Below are 22,194 nucleotides of genomic sequence, written 5' to 3' on the forward strand. Positions count from 1 at the left end.
AGTACTTGAATTTACTGACTCCTACTTATAAATCTTTAACCAAACCAAACCAAAACCAAAGAAAGGCAGAAATGAAGGAAGGAAAACAAAAGAAAACAAAAAAGAGGAAAAGAAAATCCCTTAATGCTGACATGACGTCTCATCCCTTGACTTGGACCCGAAGCAGTCCCTGACAGTACCTTCTGGCACTCTGTGCCTGTCCTGGTATTGCAGGGAGTTCTATACAGATCTTGCTGAGATATGAAGTACTTAGTGTTCAGCTCACCAAACTGGTGCTCTTACTAAAGAGCTGTTACATGTCCTAACCCCTAAAAATGTCCTAACCCCTCTTTTACACCAAATTCTAACCACTCCATCCTGGCTAGTTCAGGCTTCTCTTTTTCAGAGTTTTCACAGTCCACTTCAACTAATAATCAATTCCAACTCTCAGTTCATAGCGTGACTTATAAAAGGGTATTGGACAATTTCTTATGAACTGCTTTGTAATTTTTTCTTTTATAGTTATCTTGCAGTTTTTTTTTTTTTTTTTTGCATTCATGGTAGGTCTCCTCAACTAAAATCACTCATTTATATAGGACAGGGCTCATGTCTTGTAACTATTTTACTATCTCACAAAGTCTAGTAAATGGCTGGTTGATAACAAAAGGTAAGGGAGTTTAACACTATGTTACTCCAAGTATTGGATGTTGTAAACTTAAGGACTGAACCAGAGTAGAATACACTGCTAGAGATGGGCAGGGTTCAAAGTAGAGATAAAATTATACTTTTTAAAACTTTTCAAAACTGACGTACTGAGAGGAGGGGAAGTAAAGCCCGAGAAAGAATTGGTCGTGATGTAATCTGCGATTTGCTGTAATGCCAGCAATCCAGTTGGGTTGTGGCCTTTCTTCATCTGTTCTTGGATAAGGCATTCCAGGTCTTCCCGAAAGGCCTGTAACACACAAAAATAACCACTGAGTTCATACATCTCAATTGGAGAAGAACAACCCAAACATAACTTTCTCTATAATCAGCCTTTTCCCCATTCCTCTTTTGAATAAGGTTTCATCTACACTATTTTAAGACAAATATAACATATAAAATAACAAAACAGTGGAAGAAGGAAGCAAGAAGCTTGCCTTCAGGAGAAAAAAATCATTAGGAAGTCTTCCTTTCATAGAAAACGAGCTACTATATAATCTACAACAGATATATATAAAGCAACTCTGTTAACAATATGGAAGTACAGTACCAAGTACAGACTATTGCAAAGAGAGAGGCATTCCTTGCCCGGTGGCCTCATTATCTAGGTTGGGCTAGAGTCCCTGTTTGGATGGGGCAAGGCTGACTATAAACGGACTCACAGAGGTCTTCACTAAGACATACTATGTACACCACCGCTTCCATTTTAAGAATTCCATGGTGATTCCCTGAGCTCTACAAACATTGAAAGCAAACTGATAAGGGCTGAGAGCTGTTTACTCCCCTTTTGCAAGACTGTGCTAAAGAAAGGACATTTCCCCCAACTCTGGGTACCATATGTTCCTTTCTGGACTTCTACTCTATCTCTTCCTTTGGGGGCATATGTGTATGTGTCAGAAACGGTGTTCGCATCAGTAAAAATTCCGAACATTACGAGAAATTCTCTATTCTGGTAACCCTTCAGTTGCTAATATGATTCATCATTCAAAACCTGTCTCAATCCTTCTCACATTATTTGAAATAGCTCATTTTTTATTTCCGGAACACCTAACCAATACTTACTTTATTAAATTCATCATTTGTTTTCTTGCTCAAACCTTTTGTCATTCATTTTAAACAAAAGCGTTCGCAACATTAAGTCCTCTAAACCTTGCTCTTGGTTACATGTGAAACAGAATGCCATGCCAGAAATTAAAACTGTTCAAATTTTAACCACTTCACCTAAGAGGAAGAAGGCAGAAAACTGCTCTGGAATCACTACCTTCAACAGGAGTCCACACGAACACCCTGGAGATCACTGGAGAAATCTTTCTCAGAAGGGTGAATTTCCTTTCAGTCACCAACAGTAGCCTTCCTTGTAAGGCTGAGAATAAGATCCCCTGGAGTACCTGCTTAGATGTAGACTTGCATTGTGGATGGCTGAATGACAGAGATTTTCAGAAAGGACTTCTTTAAAAAAAAAAAAAAAAAAAAAAAAGGCCTAGGAGCCCATGATGGAAGGGGAGATGTGGTTTGAGGCTATGAGGCAGTAAATATCAGGATGAGTCCTGACTCAGTGCTTGCACTGCTTTTAAAGCAACAGTTGAGGCATCTTAACTGAAAAGTTAAGATCTTAACTGAAAGAGCTGAGTGCGAAAAGCTATAATCTTGGGAGCCCAATCATGGGGCACCACAGAACACCCTAACTGAGCTCAGCACAGTAAGAGGGAGAGGGAGGTCATCCTTCCCTGATGCACCATGGCAGCCTGTGCAGACATCTGTATCAGCAGTGAACCTGCGTCTTCTGTTGGACAGGGTAAGACTGGTTTTCAACACCATTACCATGTGGGCAGGAAGGCACAGTGGCTGTGGTGGTCTGAAGAAACTTTAGCATGACTCACGTGTGCACACGTGGACATATGTACACCCAACCTCTTGGATGTAGAAGTCACTGATGAACCCTTTTGGACTGTGTAAGCCACTGAGGTTCTTGGGACAACTTAAAGGAGAGTAGGAATTCCAAAAGGAAGATATTGTACTTTCTGCTAATACAGCAGGTGGATGTTTAAGTGACTAACTTAAAAAATACTAGTGACCACATTTGAATCCTGAGTTTATGGAGCAGTTTATACCAGTTAAACATCATTTTTCTTTTACAAATTTGACAGTTGTTCAATGTAAATCATTAGCACAGTTATAAAAATCCTAAACATCTGGGGTGCCTGGGTGGTTCAGCTGGTTGAATTCCCGACTATGGCTCAGGTCATGATCTCAGGATTGAGTTTGAGTCCCACACCGGGCTCGCTGCTTTCAGTGTAGAGCCCACTTCAGATCATCTTGTCCCCCTCTCTCTCTCTCTGCCTTTCCCTTGCTCCTGCCCTCTCAAAAATAAACAAACATTAAAACAAAATTCTAAACATCTAAGTCCATTGACTGTACTTAGTTTAATTAAATATATGATTTAAACCAGAGACACTATCCTATAAGATATCCTCTACAAAGATACATTGAATTGATCAGAAAACTCCATTAATACATTTCTAAGACTTAGTGAACATAAAATGGTTGTGAGCTATATATAAGATGGATGGACACTTTCATACAGATGAGTAACAGGAGTATTGTACCACAGTTAAGGCTGAAAGGAGAAGAATCTTTCAGATACACTGATTTATCTCTTATAAGCTATAGAAAACTTCTGGATACCTGGCAATGGGCCAATCTGCTCTTTTGAAACTTTATTTTTCCTTCAAAATCATATTCTGTTTGAACTTTCTTCAGCTGAAAGCAGCTATAACCAATATTCATTCCATAAAAAAAAAATTTGACACCTATGATGTGTATCACTCATTATTTACATTGCAATAACTCTGAGAAATGGGAATATTTTATCGAATGCCCCACTTCATGTTGTCCCAGGAAGAATTTAAGGCAGATTCTACAGACTAAAATTATAAAAAAGATATATATAGATTAATTAAGCCAAAGAGAAGACACAGTATAAGGAGGTTAGTTTGCGCCAGCAATGAGATTAAGATACGAAGTTCATGTTATAAAACTATAGGCATTTGCTAGAGACTAGCCAAATTTTATCTAAACTCTCTAGCAGCCAACATGAATTAAGATAATCTGCTCAGTACGCTGATTTACAATGGCTTTAAGATTAAAAACCAACCAGTTGCTCAAGAGAATCACAACTATTTATGAGCTAATGAGACATTTTTGCTGAGTGGAATGAGAAAGCTAAATAAGAAAGGCTGAAGAATTTGTCAAAGGCAGTAAGTATTAAAGGCAAGACCTCAGGTCAAATGCTATTTTCACTAGTGAAAATGCTTTTACCACTTCCATACATCCCACAATATGGTGGGCACCATCCTAAAGCTTTGGGATGATCCATGGTATCATAGGGGGATGTGTAAGCCCTCCCTTCTAAAATCAATTCAGAGAAAAATATGAATTTAGCTTCTACAAAGTGTGGGAAAATAATTTTCAAAGTAAATGAAATTTCCCTAGCTTTTTATACAGTTGAAAGTGCTTCAGAGGTAAGAATTCTTCTATTACAAAAGATTTAATATTTTTTGTCATGAACACTTATTTTTAATAAACATTTCTAATGTTTCAAATATTTTTGGAATATTATTCAGATAATTACCTCAGTCATAAGACAGTGTAAAAATTAATAATGATAAAATGTCAGCAGGTTTTAAAAATTTATCTATAAACATGTTAAGCTTTAAAATAATGTATTCAAAGCATAAAAATTTTATTTATCTTTATGACGACAGTTAATCATACTCTGAAATCCAATATTAATAAAATAACCCTTTTAGTTATCCATTTGAATCTCACAACAAAGTCCTGAGATAGGCAATGATTTGCTCAAGGCTGCACAGCTAACAAGTAAATGGAGTAAAGGTTGAAATCTGGAACTCTCAGTGAGGCATAGGATATTTCCATAATTTTATGGGAGATGGGTTGCATCACTGAAACCAAATATAAGTAATAAGGCAGCAGGTGTGTTGTGATCAGAAATACAGAGTAAACCTCTTAGGCTAGATTAGAGCATTAGGTTATAATGAGAGAGCAAAAAATTACATAGCAGATTAGGATGGTCCTCAAGTACCAAAATACTTAACAGCTGGAAATTTTTCCATCAAAGCAGAATGAAAAACTAACTTATACATAGGGCAGCAAGGTTACACACTTGGCTTCTAAATCCAACAATTCCCTAGAACATCCACTACAGAAGAGTCAGGGTAAAAGATAAACAACATACATACAACCACAGCATGAACCATGTCTTCCATCTTAGATACAGAAGAGCAGAGCAGAGGAGGCAGCGGGAGTTGTTACACCCTGAATGCATGAATACATGAACGTGAATAAACCAGACTGCCATTAGGAGGATAGATTCTCTGAGGCCTTCAAAAAACCAAAATACAGTCTAAGGAATTTTAATTACATAATCTTCAAACTGCTGTCATAAACTGTACATGTATATACAGTTATGTATACAAATCGTTATATATACAATTTTCACAAAAACACTTGCCTACTATGGGCTAGGCACTGCACAACTTGCTTTTATGTTATTTCATCTAATTGTCACAACTCCACGGGGTCCATTTTACCCACAAGGAAGCTGAAGCTCAAGTGAGTTCTGCATGTCACATAACTAATACATGGTGGTGAACCCAGATCCAAAGCAAGCACTGTGTGCGTGTATATGTAGATATCAAAACATTTGCATAAACAGATTAGAACTGGAAATGATGAGAAAATGGGCTGACCCTTTAGGTCAAGCATCTGGTACTCCAGGATCTCTCTAATTCATCATATAACTTTTTGGCTGTATCTACTGTTACTACCTTGTGCTCTGATTTAGCATATAAGGTTTGCTCATCACTCTCTGATTACAGCCATACTTTCTATCCCTGCTCTCACTCTATTTCATCAAAGAGAAATGCTGGCTTCCACTGTTCCTCTACCTAATCATTCTTAACCTTTATCTAATACTTGTCTTAAATGTGATCTTCCTGAAGTCTCTCCTTTAATCATCCCAAATAGGTGGGATCTCCAATTTCTTCTTTTCCCACCCAACTCTAATTCTTTTAACATTTGCCTTTACTACACTTAAGATACCTATCGTAGGACTGTGATTTACTTTTCCCACTCCACTACGCTATGATTATCTGATGGTTGAAGCTGTTGTCTCTCACAATTCCTAGGGTCTCCCTGAGGGTCTAGTGCAGTGCTCAATTAACAAAATAGTAAAGTGAGAGTATTTTTCTTTCCTAGAATATAAGGAAAGAAAGTAAAGAATCTGATCTCAATCTTAATTGAATTAATGATAGCAAAATCCATTTCACAGGTTTTTGGCATTAGAATCTGAAGCTCTAAAAGTCTTAAAAGTTTGTTACTGGAGGGGCGCCTGAATAACTCAATTGGTTAAGCATCTGACTCTTGATTTCAGCTCAGGTCATGATCTCAAAGTTTGTGGGACCGAGCCCCACGTCAGGCTCTGTGCTGACAGCCAGAGCCTGCTTGGGATTCTCTCTCTACCTCTCTCTCTGTCCCTTCCCCTTTCCTCACAATAAATAAACACTAAAAAAAATTCTGTTACTTGAATGAGAAATTCCTCTTGTGTAATTAGGTCTGTCCATCATATAATGGGAGAAGTTCATCTGTTTTTTTAAAAATGAGAAATGAATCTTCACTGAATGTTATAAATTTTTGGAAAGTCATTTAATTCTTCAACTCAAACAAAATTCTACTTGAAAACTTGTTTTGTACTCAGAGTATTATAGTCTGGACAGCTCTCTCATGAACACATAGCCAAAAAATTATGGTAAAAAAAAAAGATCACTCTATGAAAAACAAAATGTTTAAATTAGAAAAAGCGTATCTTAAAAGAATCTCATACCCTTTTATTTTATACATCATCTGTCAATACTGATGGAGCAATTCTATAATTTCTGAATTCATGAAGTATGGATAAAAATAAATGTGATCATAAAAACATGAAAGATTTGGAGACCTGAGATTCATGTAGGTAAGATTATTCTTTAAGTACATACATATTCATGTGTACTAAAAACCAAAGGTAAAATTACCTCAAAGTATCAGATCTTAGCTTCTGTATCTAAAATCAGAGCTTTCAGGAGAAGTGGTGTTGGATGAAAAGTAATTTAAGTCACAGAAAAGAGGACCAATTTGATAAAACAAAATAACCTGATAGAATTATTTCAGTTAAGGCTAAAAAAACAAAAACAAAAAGAAAAGAAAATTACATATGCTGATTTATAAGTAATGTTTAACTTATGGACATCAAGTAACGGACTACTGATAAATATCAGAGATAGATTTTAAATATTCACACCTGGATGTTCTACCTCATAATAATTACTAGAGAGAAAAATTGGAGCAAAAAGAAAAAACAGATTACAGACTTGCTGCTCCCAAGGCACCCTACAATTATGTTATTAGATCTCTCCCAAAGTGGGATTAGGAGCATAACAAACTTACTTAGAATTTCTCCATTAAGAAATGTATTCATTTGGAAATAGATTACCACTGGTCCTGTTGAAAGGAGAAAAAACAAATAAACCAAATTTTCTTCTGGATGGTCTTTCTCCTCTACCTACATCTTAATTAATATGAAGCTAAAGGTTAGAATAATATCTTTTCTTAAAGCTGGTATATAATAAAAATGCAAACATATTTAATAGAGTACTTGTATCTTAAGCTTCTAAAGTGACCAGATAAATCATGGTGATTCTGACCAACTATTCTAAATAAGGTGCCCTGTTAACATTTTAGGCCTTACTTATAGTGATATTCTGAAATGTAAAAGGCTTTGAAGTTTCTCCTATCTTTGAAATAAGCTTGTAGCATTACATATTGCCCTATTATTAAGAAATGTTAGTGTGTCACATGCCTGAGCTATCACTACCTATACATTCCTGCTGTTCTATCGTTCAGAGTAGCACTGCACATTTCCATCACCCAGACTAAATAGCTTCCCATAGTGGTGGGATTTAAGAACATTCATTCTTTTTCTGAAACTCACCAACTGTTTTGCATATTAAGTTGTCAAGTTCAGCAGGAGCTTGATGGACAACATTCAAGTGTTTTCCTTTCTTCCCAAAGAAACTCAGCCTTTTAAATAGAAGGCTTACAAACAAGAATTAGTCATATCTTTGATCATTAGTAGTTATGGGTTTTGTCTAACAGAGTGAACTCCAATATTCATAGGAGACCCACATAGGTTTTAAGAGAATTATATTTGCAGAAACACTGCAAGCTTTGGGCCTGAAGGAACAAAGTTCCAAAAGAAGAGGTCTTTGAACATTAAAACGTCTACAAGAAAGAAGAAGCCCGAGGAAAGAACAAACACAGGCTAACTTTCAAGGAAAAGAGAAGATGACTCAGAGGGTGGAACCCTAAGCCCAGAGGGCAGAGCCCCTAGCGAGGCTCACCCCTGGACGTAGAAGGACTATGTCTTCATTAAGAGAACTTCCAAACATTTGCCCAGATAGATTTCACAACTGCTATGGACCAGTTATTCCTCTGTACCCTTGTTTTCCTGCCTTTTTGAATAGGAATGTGAATAGCAGTTATCTTTGCTTGCCCTACCCATTGGCTGTGGGGGGGGGAAGAGAAATCATCTCTTTAGTTCTCAAGTGTACAGATTGAAGGGAACTGTACTTAAGGAATCACACCTGAGGGGTACCATCTGTAGCTGGACCAGAGATGGATGATAAGATTCTGGACTCAGGCAAATATTGTAATGGGATGAAGCTTTTGCAGGAGTGTTAGGAGAGAGTGAGTGTATTTTGCATGTGGGAGGAAGGTAAATAAATTGTGGTGGACTGCAAAGCTTTTCAACTAAATTGTGCTCAGAGAGGGGGACAAGTCTCCCTTCAAAAGGTGGATCTTAATCCCTCTTTCCTTCTTCAGCTCTTGCTTGAGCTGAACTTAGTGACTCACTTCTAACTACAGATATGGTGGAAGTGATTGGTGTTTAATGCCTGAAATTAGGTCATAAAATGCATTGCAGACTCCTCTTGGTTCGCTCCCAGATACTTGCTCTGGAGGAGAACATTCAAACAGCCTCAGGTAAAGGTCCACGTGGAAGGAACTGTGGCCTTCTGTCAACAGCCATGTGAGTGACCCATATCAAGGGCAGAAATCTCTAGGCCAGTCAAGCCTTCAGATGACAGGAGCCCTGGCTGATGTCTTGACTGCAACTTTGTGAGAGACCTTGAGTCAGAACCACTTAACTAAGCTACTCCTGAATTCCTGACCTATAGAAACAATGAGATAATAAAAGCTTGCTGTTTTAAGCTGCTAAGTTTTGGGATAATTTGTTATTAGCAATAGATACTAATGCAGATCACCAAGGATCATTTCCTTTGTTGTAAGTTTTGTTGTATTAAAAGAAATTTGAAAATCATTGCCCCAAAACATGGCAGGAAAACAAAATCTATATATTTTTCTAAGTCTTTCACAAACGAGATTTGAAATTCACTAGCAAAGATCTAGGGGAAAAAAAACAGGCAAACCACAATTCTTTTAAATCTTCTTTGTTCCTCTCTGGGCTGAAAATTACCACTCTTGCTATGTGAATATGGAAATGACAATCTATATGTCTGGCTTTTCCCATTATTTCATTAAGCTCCCTAAGGCATAAGTAAAATTGATAATTCTAGCCAATTTACAAATGGAAATTTTTTTAGGTATAAAAAAATTAGATCATCTACTCAAAGTTATGCTGTCTTTATTTAATGGGGGAAATTAAAACGAAAACCGTGGCATAGAAATGCAGCTTAGTACTTTTTCCTTTTAAACTTTATAGTTAAAATTGAATGGTCCTCTTTGGAGCACTTCCCAGAAAAATCTCAATATTTCACAACTCTGAACAAAATCTGAACTTTATCTCATTCTCTGTTACTTTATACTGTTATTCTAATCACTTGGCTACTAAGTTAGCTCTTAAAAGTGAAGTGAGTTTCTTTAGAAGAGGAAATATAGCTATTTTGATCCAAATAATTAATGTGCCCTTCAAGTATTTATAAACACAGAAAGTTTAGGTTTGCATTAAAGAAGGCACTGAACATTTACTCCCTCATGATGAATCCTCTGGTTAATTCCCTTTCTATTGGGAAAAGATTTCTTTATGGGTTTATTTAAAGTATAGGTTTAAAGTTAAGCTATACTTAAATTCCTCAAAGCTTGCATTGCTTTTATAACTTGTACTTGCTTTTATCTAGGCCACTGGTATAGCAGAACTACTCAGAGTGGAATTCCCCTTTGGCTTTGGGCTCAACCTCTGTGATTAAATTCACAAGGGCACAACAAAAATGATTCACCAGGGCCACCTTAGGCAGTTCTATGCCTTCGTGCTCATTTTAGTACCTAAGCTGTAAACCTAATCAACCCTAACATGTGCCTCGTGTGTCTATGTTTGCTGAACTCTATCTTAAGGGGTCTACAATCTTCATTAGGCATAAGGTTATCAATTCATTCTGCATGTTAAATCAGGCTATTCTCTCTCATTTTCCATCACTGATAGGTGACCACTTCAATTCCACTAAGGGCTTGTAAGAAAACTAACAAATCACTTCAATTTGATTTACGGAGTCTGAATATTACTGTGCAGAAAGAATTTTCAGCTTCGGTTTATAATCCGCTTTTACTGCAGTTAGTTTGGTATGTGTGCATCTATGTGTGCCTGTATTAGGTGCACGTAACATCAGGCTGCCAGATCACACGCCACCACAGAAGCCTGGAGTCTTCCTATGTGGCTCTGAGTGTCAGGCTGCACAAAGAAAGAAGAAAATATGTTTCTTGGCTCCTGACAATTCAGTCATGCCTCACTCTGAATTGGGAATCCTAGCTCAGCCACATCTTTTGTACTCCTTTAATGAAGCATTACACTCAGAAATCACACAAAGAAAACTTACACCACCAAGACATTACTAGTTTGTTATTAAAGCTTTGCAAATTAAATCTATAAATTAGGTGTTCATTTCACTTCTGAAAGACCAGGGGCAACTAGTAGTCACTCCTCCTTCACTCTTCTTCTAATGGGAGCATACTCTAAGATACCTCCTACCTCCCTGTATCAAGGTCTCCAGAGAGAAGAAAAATTATAGCCTGATTATTTCAACTTACAGGACTTTGCAAGATCTGAGTAACTCGTTTCCTCTGCTCCATCATATTGAAGTCCTGACGTAGATCAGGAGACATGTTCCTCTCTCGAATGTATTCTGGGTCATTCTCATTGATGCGGTCAAAATACCTCTCTTTGTGAGGCATGCTGGGAGGGGGAGGAGTAGTGACCACGCCTTGGCTGGCATCTGAACTCATGCTTCAAGTCGACGGACTCCCTTGTTATCTGCATTAATAAACACAAAGGAAGACATTCATGAAAAATTCATTATTAAATTTGGATTTTATGGAAGTCAAACAGAACTTTTTTTTCCCCCCAGAGGGTAACAGTGGCAGCTTTCTTTAAAAAGTAGCTTCTCAAAAAATATTAGAACAATTTATTAAGGTAAAAATATCTTTGATTATAATGCTAAATTGGAAATTTATATTTTCAGAGGTAATGACAACTTGTGATTCAATTACAATAATGTCATCAACTGCTACCTAAATTTTTAGAGGGAGCAATTATCAAAATCTCCAAAGTAACATCTAGAGTTGTCTGGGTGGCTCAGTAGGATAAGCGTCTGACTTCGGCTCAGGTCATGATCTCATGGTTCATGGGTTTGAGCCCCACGTTGGGCTCTGGCTGACAGTTCAGAAACTGGAGCCTGCTTTGGATTCTGTCTGTCTGTCTCTCTGCCTCTCCCCAGCTTGTGCTCTCTCTTTCAAAAATAAACAAATAAGCTTAAAAAAATCACATCTAAAATGGCAAATTTTCCCCAATAGTGCGTACTGTCATTAGAGCTTCTCTTTTCTCTTATTCGTGCTTTGTTTTTTTTTTTTTTTAAAGACCCCACTTTGGCCATATATAATGACCACTACATTTTATAATGAATGTAACTTACTAACATATGAGAGAAACACAGCTATAAGTTTTTCAAATGATTCGACTTCCTAGGGGAAATGTAGGAATTATTAAGGTTGCCAGACTAAATACCTTCAGCACATAGTGCTTCAAATCCAAGAAACAGTAAAAAGCTATTCAGAAACTATATGAACAAATGATTCACTTAATTATCGGTATAATCACAGTTTTCTAGACAGATCCAGGAGGGAGAAAGTACAGGCCACTTTCCTCTTAAGGATCTAAATCTCTGCTAAAGACCCAAGATTTCTGGTCTCATCTTTAAAACACAGTAACAACCAGTGAGACTGTACTGGTCTCTAGTAACAGTCTTCTCTGAGAGAATTCATCTCTAAAGTTGCCTTGGTGCAACTTAGACCAAGCAAACTAATTAATAAGGATTTCATGCAATCTCATGCTCACCAACAGCATTTTCCACAGAACTAGAACAAACAAACTTAAAATTCGTATGGAACCACAAAAGACCCCGAATAATCAAAGCAATGCTGAAAAGTTAAACAAAACAAGACATCACAATTCCCAGACTTCAAGTGATAACATAAAGCTGTAGTAATAAAAACTGTATGGTACTGGCACAAAAATAAACACAGATTAATGAAAGAGAATAGAAAGCCCAGAAATAAACTTGAAATTATATGGTCAGGTCAATTAATCTTTAACAAAGGAGGCAATAATAGGCATTTAGAAGAAGTCTTTTCAACAAATGGTACTGGGAAAACTGTGTAGCAACATGCAAAAGAATGAAACTGGACCACTTTCTTATACCATACCCAAAAATAAAACTCAAATGGATAGAGGGCCTAAATGTCAGATCTAAAACCATAAAAATCCAGAAGAGAGCACAGGTAGTAATTTTTCTGGTATCGGCTGTAACAATTCTTTCTAAATACGTCTCCTGAGGCAAGAGAAACAAAAACAAAAATAAACTATTGGGACTACATAAAATAAAAAGCTTCTGCACAGCAAAAAAACCTACAAAAATAAAAGACAACCTACTGAATGGAGAAGATATTTGCAAATGACATGTTTGATAAAGTGTTAGTATCTAGAATATATGAAGACTTACAGATCTCAAACCTAAAAACCCAAATAGCCCAAGTAAAAATAGGCAGAAGACATGCTGAACAGAAATTTCTCCAAAGAAAATATCCAGCTGGCCAAAAGACACATGAAAAGATGCTCAACATCACTCATCATCAGGGAAATGCAAATAGAAACTACAATGAGATATTACATCACACCTGTCAGAATGGCTAAAATAAACTCAAAGACCAGTGTTGGTGAGGATGTGGAGATAAAGGAATCCTTGCGTGCTATTGGTGGTGCTAAGCCACTGTGGAAGACAGTATGGAGGCTCATCAAAAAATTAAAAATAGAGCTACCCTTTGATCCAGTAATTGCACTACTACTGGGTATTTACTCTAAGAATGCGAAAATATCAACTTAAAGGAATATGTGTACCCCTATGTTTATTCCAACATTACAATAGCCAAATTATGGAAGCAGCCTAAGTGTTGTTCATCAGTAGATGAATGGGTAAAGAAAATGTCACACACACACACACACAGAGGAATATTATTCAGTCATAAAAAAGAACAGGATCTTGCCATCTGCAACAGGGATGCAGCTAGAGAGTATAATGCTAAATGAAATAAGCCAGTGAGAGAAACACAAATACCTTATGATTTCACTCATATGTGGAATTTAAGAACAAAAACAAATGAATAAAGGAAAAAGAAAAAGAGAGACAAAACAGAGACTTAAATATAGAGAAACAACAGATGGTTACCAGAAGGGAGGCTGGTTGGGGGATGGGTAAAATAAGTGAAAGGGATTAGAGTCCACTTATTTTGATGAGTACTAACATATAGAATTACTGAATCACTATATTTTACACCTGAAACTAATATAACACTGTATGTTATTTATTTAATAAATAAAAATTTTAAATCTTATATTAATTCTGGTCTTAGAAATGTAAGCTAATTTTGTCAAAAATAATTTTTGTGGAACATGTTAAAACTCTGTTAGCTTCTACTTGACAACATCAATCTACTACACAACATTCTAGAAGTTTAAATCACTTTCATGTACTATACAAAAAAATCATGAAATAGGATTGAAGCACTTTATATCATATCACTTTAGCGCAACTCTGATTTTGTGACTACAAAGCAACTAATCAGGGAAGAAAAGAGAGCTTATATATAAGTGAGTCTTCCATATCCTAAATCAGTAATTTAAAAATTGAGAAAACATGCACCTGAACAATGAATATGTGATGATTAAATGGATACCTCGCAGGATAAAGGGGCAAGTTTTTTGTTTTGTTTTGTTTTACAACATCCGTTATTAATAGAATGACTCTGACCGTATTATATTCTTCAGAAATTGGGTTTTGCTGTACTGTTATCAGCTTGGCTTACAAACATAGTATTTATCATCACCTTGCTATTAAAATGTGGTGCAATAGAGCACCAACTCTAAGAAACTTTTTTCATATCCAATGGGGTTTTTATCAGTAGTCCAGAAGTCTAACCAATCTTTTGAACCTAGTGTTCTTAGAAGCTGTTTATAATAGGTCAATGTGAACTCCTTAAAACAGTTTACTAACACAAAGAAATTTCAAGGAGTACTTAAAATCTAGTTACATAGCAGTTTACGCGAGTAAAAAAAAAAAAAGTTAAAATATGAAGCCGCTGGTAGACAAAATATTGTAAAAAAGTAGTTAATTTTTTAGCATTCAGATTTCAGCATTAGTCTTTGTAAGCCAGAAGACACAAGTGAAATACTTATTCAACTGTTGGCTTTGTTATAAAACTTTAAAAAATCGTGCTGTGGTCAGGTATGATTGTTCTCTAATGAAGTATTTTCACTTTAATATGGTTAAAATATTCTAGAACTATAGCTGGTTATTAGACTAAAAAACTTTTAATTACATTCTAAAAATTTCTATGTAATCCTTTCAAGCAGAAATCAGAATGGTACAGAGAACTAGACTGAGGATACAGACCAGGATTCAAGTCTTTGCATTTCCCTCAATTGTTGTGTGACCTTAGAATAGCCACAATTGTTATTCATTAGAGAGAAGCTGATAGCTTCTTTTAAAGCTATGATGGCCCATTACTAAAGAAGCACCTTGTAACTGTTAGAAAATCTCTAGTTGTTATGAATACTAAGCCATATAGAGTTGAATTATTATATTGTACACCTGAAACTAATATAACACTGTGTCAACTACACTCAAGAAATTTTAAAAAACCACAACTATCAGTTACTGAGCTCCTACTATGTGCTGACCACTGAACTTTATATACATTATTTACTTCTCTTTAAAGAAATTTTTTATTTATTTAGAGAGAGAGGGAGAGAGTATGAGCAAGGGAGAGGCAGAGAGAGGGAGAGAGAATCCCAACAGGCTCCATGATGTCAGCACAGAGCCCAACATGGGGCTTGAACTCACGAACCATGAGATCATGACCTAAGCTGAAACTGAGTCAGATGCTTAACAGACTGAGCCACCCAGGTGCCCTAAAGAGTGCACTTATCTTGATGGGCACTGAGAAAACATATAGAACTGTTGAATCATATTGTACACTCCCAAGCAAATATAACATTGTATGTTACCTATACTTGAATTTTTTAAAAAAATAGGGTTGGTTAATTAAAAAAAATTTTTAATGTTTTATTTATTTCTGAGAGAGAGAGAGAGAGAGACAGCATGACCAGGGGAGAGACAGAGAGAGAGGAGACACAGGATCTGAAACAGGCTCCAGGTTCTGAGCTAGCTGTCAGCACAGAGCCCAATGCAGGGCTCGAACCCCTAACCATGAGAACATGACCTGAGCCGAAGTCGGGTGCTTAAACCGACTGGGCCTCCCAGGCGCCCCAGGGTTGGTTAATTTTAAAGAGAAGGAGCCCTGGAACTGAATTGTTTCTCATATCCCTAGAAGCAGAAATATTTATGCTTAGTTTAGTTGTTCAAGATTAAGAAAAACTAGAATCTCCCACTATAGTCTATTCTTTAATTTTTTGAGGAACCTCCATACTGTTTTCCATGGTGGCTGCACCAGTTTGCATTCCCACCAACAATGCACGAGGGTTCCTTTTTCTCCACTTCCTCACCAACACTTGTTATTTTTTGTGTGTTTGACTTTAGCCACTCTGACAGGGGTGAAGTGACATCTCATTGTGGTTTTAATCAACCAATCCATTTATGTATGTATGTATGTATGATGTATGTATGTATTTTTGAAAGAGAGAGAGGGAGAGGGAGAGCAAGCACATGCATGGGAGGGGCAGAGAGAGGGGGGGACAGAGGATCCAAAGCGGGCTCCATGCAGACAGCAGCAAGCCCAGCGTGCGACTTGAACACATGAATTGTGAGATCATGACCTGAGCCAGAGTTGAACGTTCAACCAACTGAGCCACCGAGGCACCCCTCAACCAATCCTATTTTTAATGCTATGTATACATAGGCATGCTTTCTAGTACTTCAGACCAATATAAACCAGTAAGAACTCTATTAGGGGAAACATATTAGTATTCTAAGAGGATTCTTTGAATTGAAAATGATGCAGAAAAACAGACTTTTTAAAAAGTAACATTATAAAACACTGTCAACACTATGGGTTTTCCTCTGGCCATGCAGGTTAGAAACAAGATATCAGGCATAAACAAAAATTCTAGTTTAAAAATCTTATCCAAATATTTATGCAGTAACCACCCAACATGTATATTTAAAGAAATTTAGGTTTAAGGCACAAATAGATGAAACACTCTAGAATGATGGCTTTCCAACTCTAAAACTGGCAATCTACAATAAGAAATACATTTTATAGTGTAATCACATATAAATACATGAGATATTTAGCTGAAGTAAATTCATGATATTTTCCCTTACTATGTAGTACATTCTGATATTTTCTATTTTAATCTTTTTCATTAAAAAATTGGTCAAATAGATTCTTGTTCTACTAATGGGTTATGACCCACAGTTTGAAAAATACTTCTCCAGAAACTTTAAGTTATGGTCAAATGGGAAACACAAAGGAAAAAAGGTGTGCGTGTGTGTGTGTATTTGAGATGGGGGAGGAGGAAATGAATATATGCTAGAGATGGAAGGGAATCGGAAATGATTCTCTGATATTAAACAAATGTTTATGGCTGGCTATAGCAGTAACATCCTAGTGATTTGGGTGATATTTAAATTTTCCTCCATCTGGGCACATAGGCAATGCCACCTGTATTACTCAATGCCCATTTGTTTTTCACTTTTTCTTGACTCGTAGCTACTTCTAGCTCAATTTTCCAGATCCCTTTGCTTATGTTTGTAGTCCACACAATGGCAGGGGACTCTAAGTGGTGGCTGACTTGAATTATTTTACTATATCACAACTCCTCCCAAAGCAATCTGGTTTGTATTAGTTCTAGGCTGGGAATGGTAAAAACAATCTTATGAAAATTATAAAAAGTCTTTCCAAACTTAATTCTTGGAAGTTTTAACAGCTTTCTCTAGAACATAAGCAAAAAAGATGGCTGTACTTTGAAGCACTAGGCCTATTGTTCCATATTTAAAACAAAAGCCAAAGATATGGCAAGATTTCAAGGCAGCATATTCAGTTAAAACAACAGCAGCAGCAACGCATACTAGTTTATTGGGTTAGCATTTGTCTTAATGAAATTTACTGTAAAATTGTGAAGGTATTTACAGTTTAGAGTTTAACTCTAACAAGACACATCCTCAGATCGGCCAGTGACGTTTTCTTCATTTTAAATTCAAAAAGGCATGAACTACTTACTTTCATCTGCTAGCCAAGATTTTACATACAACTGACACGAAAATTGGCAGACTTGGAACAATTGAACTACACATAGATAAGAGTCAAGAAAGAAAAACTATGGGCACTGACTAGCACCAAGTAATACAGATGACATTTTCTAAGTGCCCCAATGGAAGATTTAATTATCCCACAAAGCACTAGAGTCTTATTGCTATAATGGCTATTGATTCTATAGAGTTCTCTTGGAATATCTCAGACTAGATTCAAGAATCACATTTTTCAGATGAGAGGAAACTATACTCAGAGGTGTTGAGTGATTTTTCTAAAGCTACAATGCTCAAGTATTAGATATTACTATAAAATCATAATTATGTCTTAGCACTACCATACCATTCACAGATTGCTTCATGGTAAAAATTTACTTTTTCAATGAAATGTATGGAGAAAAACAGGCCTGTCACATACAGTTTATGCAGGCATTTTATAAATACCATTGACTGTGTGGAACAGGCTATAAGGAAGGGCCAAAAATTTTAGCGCTTGTGAACAGACTTCATTGCATGGTGTCCCTCTGCCATGCACAGAAAAGTAGATGTACAAATTAACCAGTTGTTTAGAGGTAATCTGCTTCACCTAAATACAAAAGGAATACATTTTGTTTAAGTAACTAGATTTTTAAAGATTAAGAAGTATCCACTAACATATTACCAATAAGTCAAAGAACTACCTTTCACTTAATTCTTTGAAGGTTTTGAAGTTAAATTTAAAAGAATATCTGGTCCAAAGCTCTTGTTTTCTAGATTAGATAACAACAGAAGTCTTCATAAAGACATGTACCCAAAAGTATACACTAAGCATCATCGGGGTGATCTAGGTTCTCCTAGTCCAAAGCTCTTTCCATGATAAGATATTGCTTCCTCATAATTTGTCACCCTGTATCTTGGTCTTTTCACCAGTACTCTGGAAGCCAGATACATAAGATGCACAAAGAAAAGGAGTATCAGGAGCTATGCTAATCAAGTATCTTCATGAGGTAGGCAAAGAAAAATGGGGTCATAAAGTATCAGGGAACATTCAACACAATTTTGAGTTCCAAACAAAAAGGAACAAAATGCAGAGGAAAGCCCCTTAAGCTGGCTCAAGTTCATCCGAAGAGACTGCCACATGGGCATTGATCAGTATTTTGAAGTTCTGTTAACCTAACCGATGAATACTATGTCTTAACTAGAGGTTATCAAAATGACACTGATTGGGCCCTGGGTAACAATAAATGTTGTTCAAGTTTACACTTTTACCCCTAAAGTTAATTTAGCATCATTTTGAAAGCATTGAGAGCCTTTCACTATTTGTAATAAAATAAATTAACCTTCAAAAAAAGATTATGTTGGAAGTATACCCACTTTACAGATAAGAATGCTGAGTGTAATAATTTGCCTCATATTACCAAATGTTCTTCACCAAATATGTAATTATTCATGGTTACAGATCTTAATAGGTATGAAAGAGTTGACAAAAAAAAAGGAATGACAAAAAACTGTCATTTCCTAGAAGAATATACAGCTATTACAGCCTTGATTACAGCCTTTATTTATTGTGGTGCCTGAAAATACATTATAGGATCACAATATTTACCACCAAAATAGAAATGGTAACTGTTCTGAAAGTAGTAAAGTCAAGTCTTGTATGGCTATCAAACTGGTATAAATGTAGAAACTTAACTCTCTCTGGCCAACTGCCAGAATCTTTTCAACTGAGTTCTGTTGAGTATATCTTTAAATACAACTATAAATTCTAAACTTTAATATAAAAGTCAAGAAACAATGAATCTACAACTGATTAGTAAAAAATACTATTGATCTAAGCCTTGGTTAAAATCAAAACTGAAAGTCACCAAACAACAACAACAACAAAATAAACTGGTAATGGTAACAACAATCCATCATGTTGCTAAATGTCCTTAATGGAATTTGATAGCTGGCTCAGTATTCATAAACATAAACACACACACACACACACACACACACGAAAACTGTCAATTGAAGGGCATAGTTTTGAGAATGTTATGGTTTCAAACTTTGTTTTATAAAGAAAAAAATACACTGCTAATTAAGATAAATTAGTTTAGCAAACATGAAAACTACATCCTGTGCTCATACAGCTGGAACACAGCAGTTATATTTTGAATAATGTATATATGACAACATCTAGGTGCAGAGCAGTAAGTGCAAAAATCCTGAGCAGGTGGCCGCTAGGTCAAACTTCAGCAGGTGATGCAAAGACTCCAAGTATTCAACTGCCTGACAAAGCAAAGGATAAACCTAACCTCTTTCTCACTAAAGTACCAATACTTGATGAAGAATATTTTATTGATCAATATTACTTGCTACAAGGAACAGTGAACTGGGCTCCAATATTTGAAGAGCTGGGACTGGGGAAAAGAGAGGCAGTTACTTGCTTAGACATTGGCAGGGTTGGAAAAAAAAAAGTCATTATAAATAGATCAAATTTACCAAATAAAATGGCCATGCAAGAGGCAGAGTTACAAACGTGAAAATATATAATAAAAAATTCAGATGAAGTGTATTTTCTTGAAGCCCAAACTCAATCATTATCTAGATTTAGCTCAAATTGTGCCCAACATGAATCATTTGGAAAAGCAAATATGAAACGGATTTAAAAATTTTTTTAATGTTTATTATTATTGAGACAGAGAGAAACACAGCATGAGTGGGGGAGGGGCAGAGAGAGACGGAGACACAGAATCCGAAACAGGCTCCAGGCTCTGAGTTGTCAGCACAAAGCCTGACACAGGGCTCAAATCCACAAACCATGAGATCATGACCCGAGCCGAAGTCGGATGCTCAACTGACTGAGCCACCCAGGTGCCCCTGAAACAGATTTTTTAAAAGTTTTATTAAAACAAATTTTTGAGGGAGAGAGAGAAAAAAAGAGGGAGGGAGAGGAGGGCAGAGGGAGAGTGAGAGCATCCTAAGCAGGCTCCACACCCAGCACGGAGCCCAGTGTGGGGCTTGATCTCACAACTGTGAGATCATGACCTGAGCTGAAATGAAGAGTCAGTCACTGAACTGAGCCACCCAGGCACCCAAAACTGATCTTTAAATAAATATATAGCCTTATAAAATGCTAAGTAAAACAATCAACCACAGAGAGGCGATCCCTCGAACATCTTGCAGAATCCAAAAACACATGGCCTTGATGCCTTTACCCTCTTTTCTATGAAACTTGATGAATGTTCTGTATATATTCCCTCAGTCATCATTTGTCTTTAACATGGAACTTTTGGAAATGATTGGGAAAAAACAAAAGGAGGATTTTTTCTTCTCCTAAGAGAAAGTTGACAAGACTAGTGGATTGATTACTCGAATGTACCTCTCAGGCATTTAGTTTCTGTTATTGAGTCCCCTGGTATCAGTGAAACTTTTAAAACTGAGATCCAGGAAACTATCCAGGACTTGACAGCTCATGATAAATGAGAGGTTTTAAAAAGTGGAATCACTGGAGATTGTGATTTTTTAAAAAAAGATTCACTGCTCTCAATTTCTGGAGATACCTTAAATGTTTGGCTCTTACTATTTGGTAGTCCTTCTGGGCAAAAAGTTTTTTTTCTTTCTTTTTTTTTTCAAGAAACATCAACTCTCACATACTTCATAAACTAAAGTTTATTTATTTGTGTGCACTGAGCTTGAAAAATTTAAAGACCTTGCTTTTGACATTTTCTTGAGACAATGTCTGAGGTCAAATTTACTCTTACCTAATACTGTACATCTATCTAGAAACCTCAAGAAACTTTAAAGTGAATATCAGAATATAAGTAATATGGAAAACTTAACTCCCTCAAATTCCAATCTTTCATCTACTTATTTCTCAAGGATTCCTAACTCAAGAAATTCTAGTTCCTCATTCTGAAGAAATGCAAACAATCCTACAAAACTCATTATTAAAAATGAGTTGAGTTTGCAAAATAAAACAATCACCCAAAAGTGCAGTCTAGAAAACTGATTTGTTACTGTGGACAATACTTCTAATGGTCCATTCCTAATGGGGTCACAGTGACCAGTGAGAAATAGGAGGGATCCTGGAAGGCCACACACACAAAAGGCAAAGTTCTTTACTTTAAAAACTGAAGGCTGAGGTGCTTGGGTGGCTCAGTCGGTTAAGTGTCTGACTTCGGCTCAGGTCATGATCTCACGGTTTGTGGGTTCAAGCCCCATGTCTGGCTCTGTGCTGGCATCTCATAGCCTGCAGCCTGGAGCCTGCTTCGGATTCTGTGTCTCCCTCTCTCTCTCTGCCCCCCCCCCATTCATGCTCTGTTTCTCTCTGTCTCAATAATAAACAAACATAAAAAACACCCTGAAGACAAAAAATATATATATAAAAGGTTAAAGAACACAGGGTATGAATAAGTCCCAAGAGTTCACCCTCATCTACCATTTCAGGTATCTCAACTAAAGAATGTTGGCTTTTATGGTTATAACATATAAAATACAGCTGCAAAAGTCAATCCAAAAGCTGTAGGTAACTCAATACATTGTCACTGCAAGGAAGTCTGATTTGAAGGAGTTCCCACCTTCAGATTTTGGCTAGTAAGGAGGATTTCAAGATCATCACAACCCCATCTGTTTTCCTTCTATGGAAAAGTCTAATAGTGAGCCA

General features: G+C 36.5%; 1 protein-coding gene across 6 annotated transcripts in view; it reads right to left on the bottom strand.

Moving 5' to 3' along the window:
- ADD3 (adducin 3) overlaps positions 1–22,194 on the bottom strand; it is a 125,160-nt gene that overhangs the window by 17,482 nt on the left and 85,484 nt on the right. For 5 of the 6 annotated variants that reach the window (XM_039250711.1, XM_039250709.1, XM_039250712.1 and 2 more), the window contains exons 2-3: positions 10,837–11,059; positions 793–931 (exon numbers count right to left, since the gene is read on the bottom strand). In XM_039250711.1, the coding sequence (XP_039106642.1) occupies positions 793–931; positions 10,837–11,031 (334 nt within the window). In that variant the 5' untranslated portion in view covers positions 11,032–11,059. Of the gene's footprint in view, positions 1–792; positions 932–7,185; positions 7,228–10,836; positions 11,060–22,194 lie in introns of those variants that run through there. The other variant, XM_039250714.1, reaches the window with a different exon arrangement.

The sequence above is a fragment of the Hyaena hyaena genome, unplaced genomic scaffold, assembly GCF_003009895.1.
Source record: "Hyaena hyaena isolate Hyena2069 unplaced genomic scaffold, ASM300989v1 scaffold_379, whole genome shotgun sequence".
In the NCBI taxonomy this organism is placed as follows: Eukaryota; Metazoa; Chordata; class Mammalia; order Carnivora; family Hyaenidae; genus Hyaena; species Hyaena hyaena.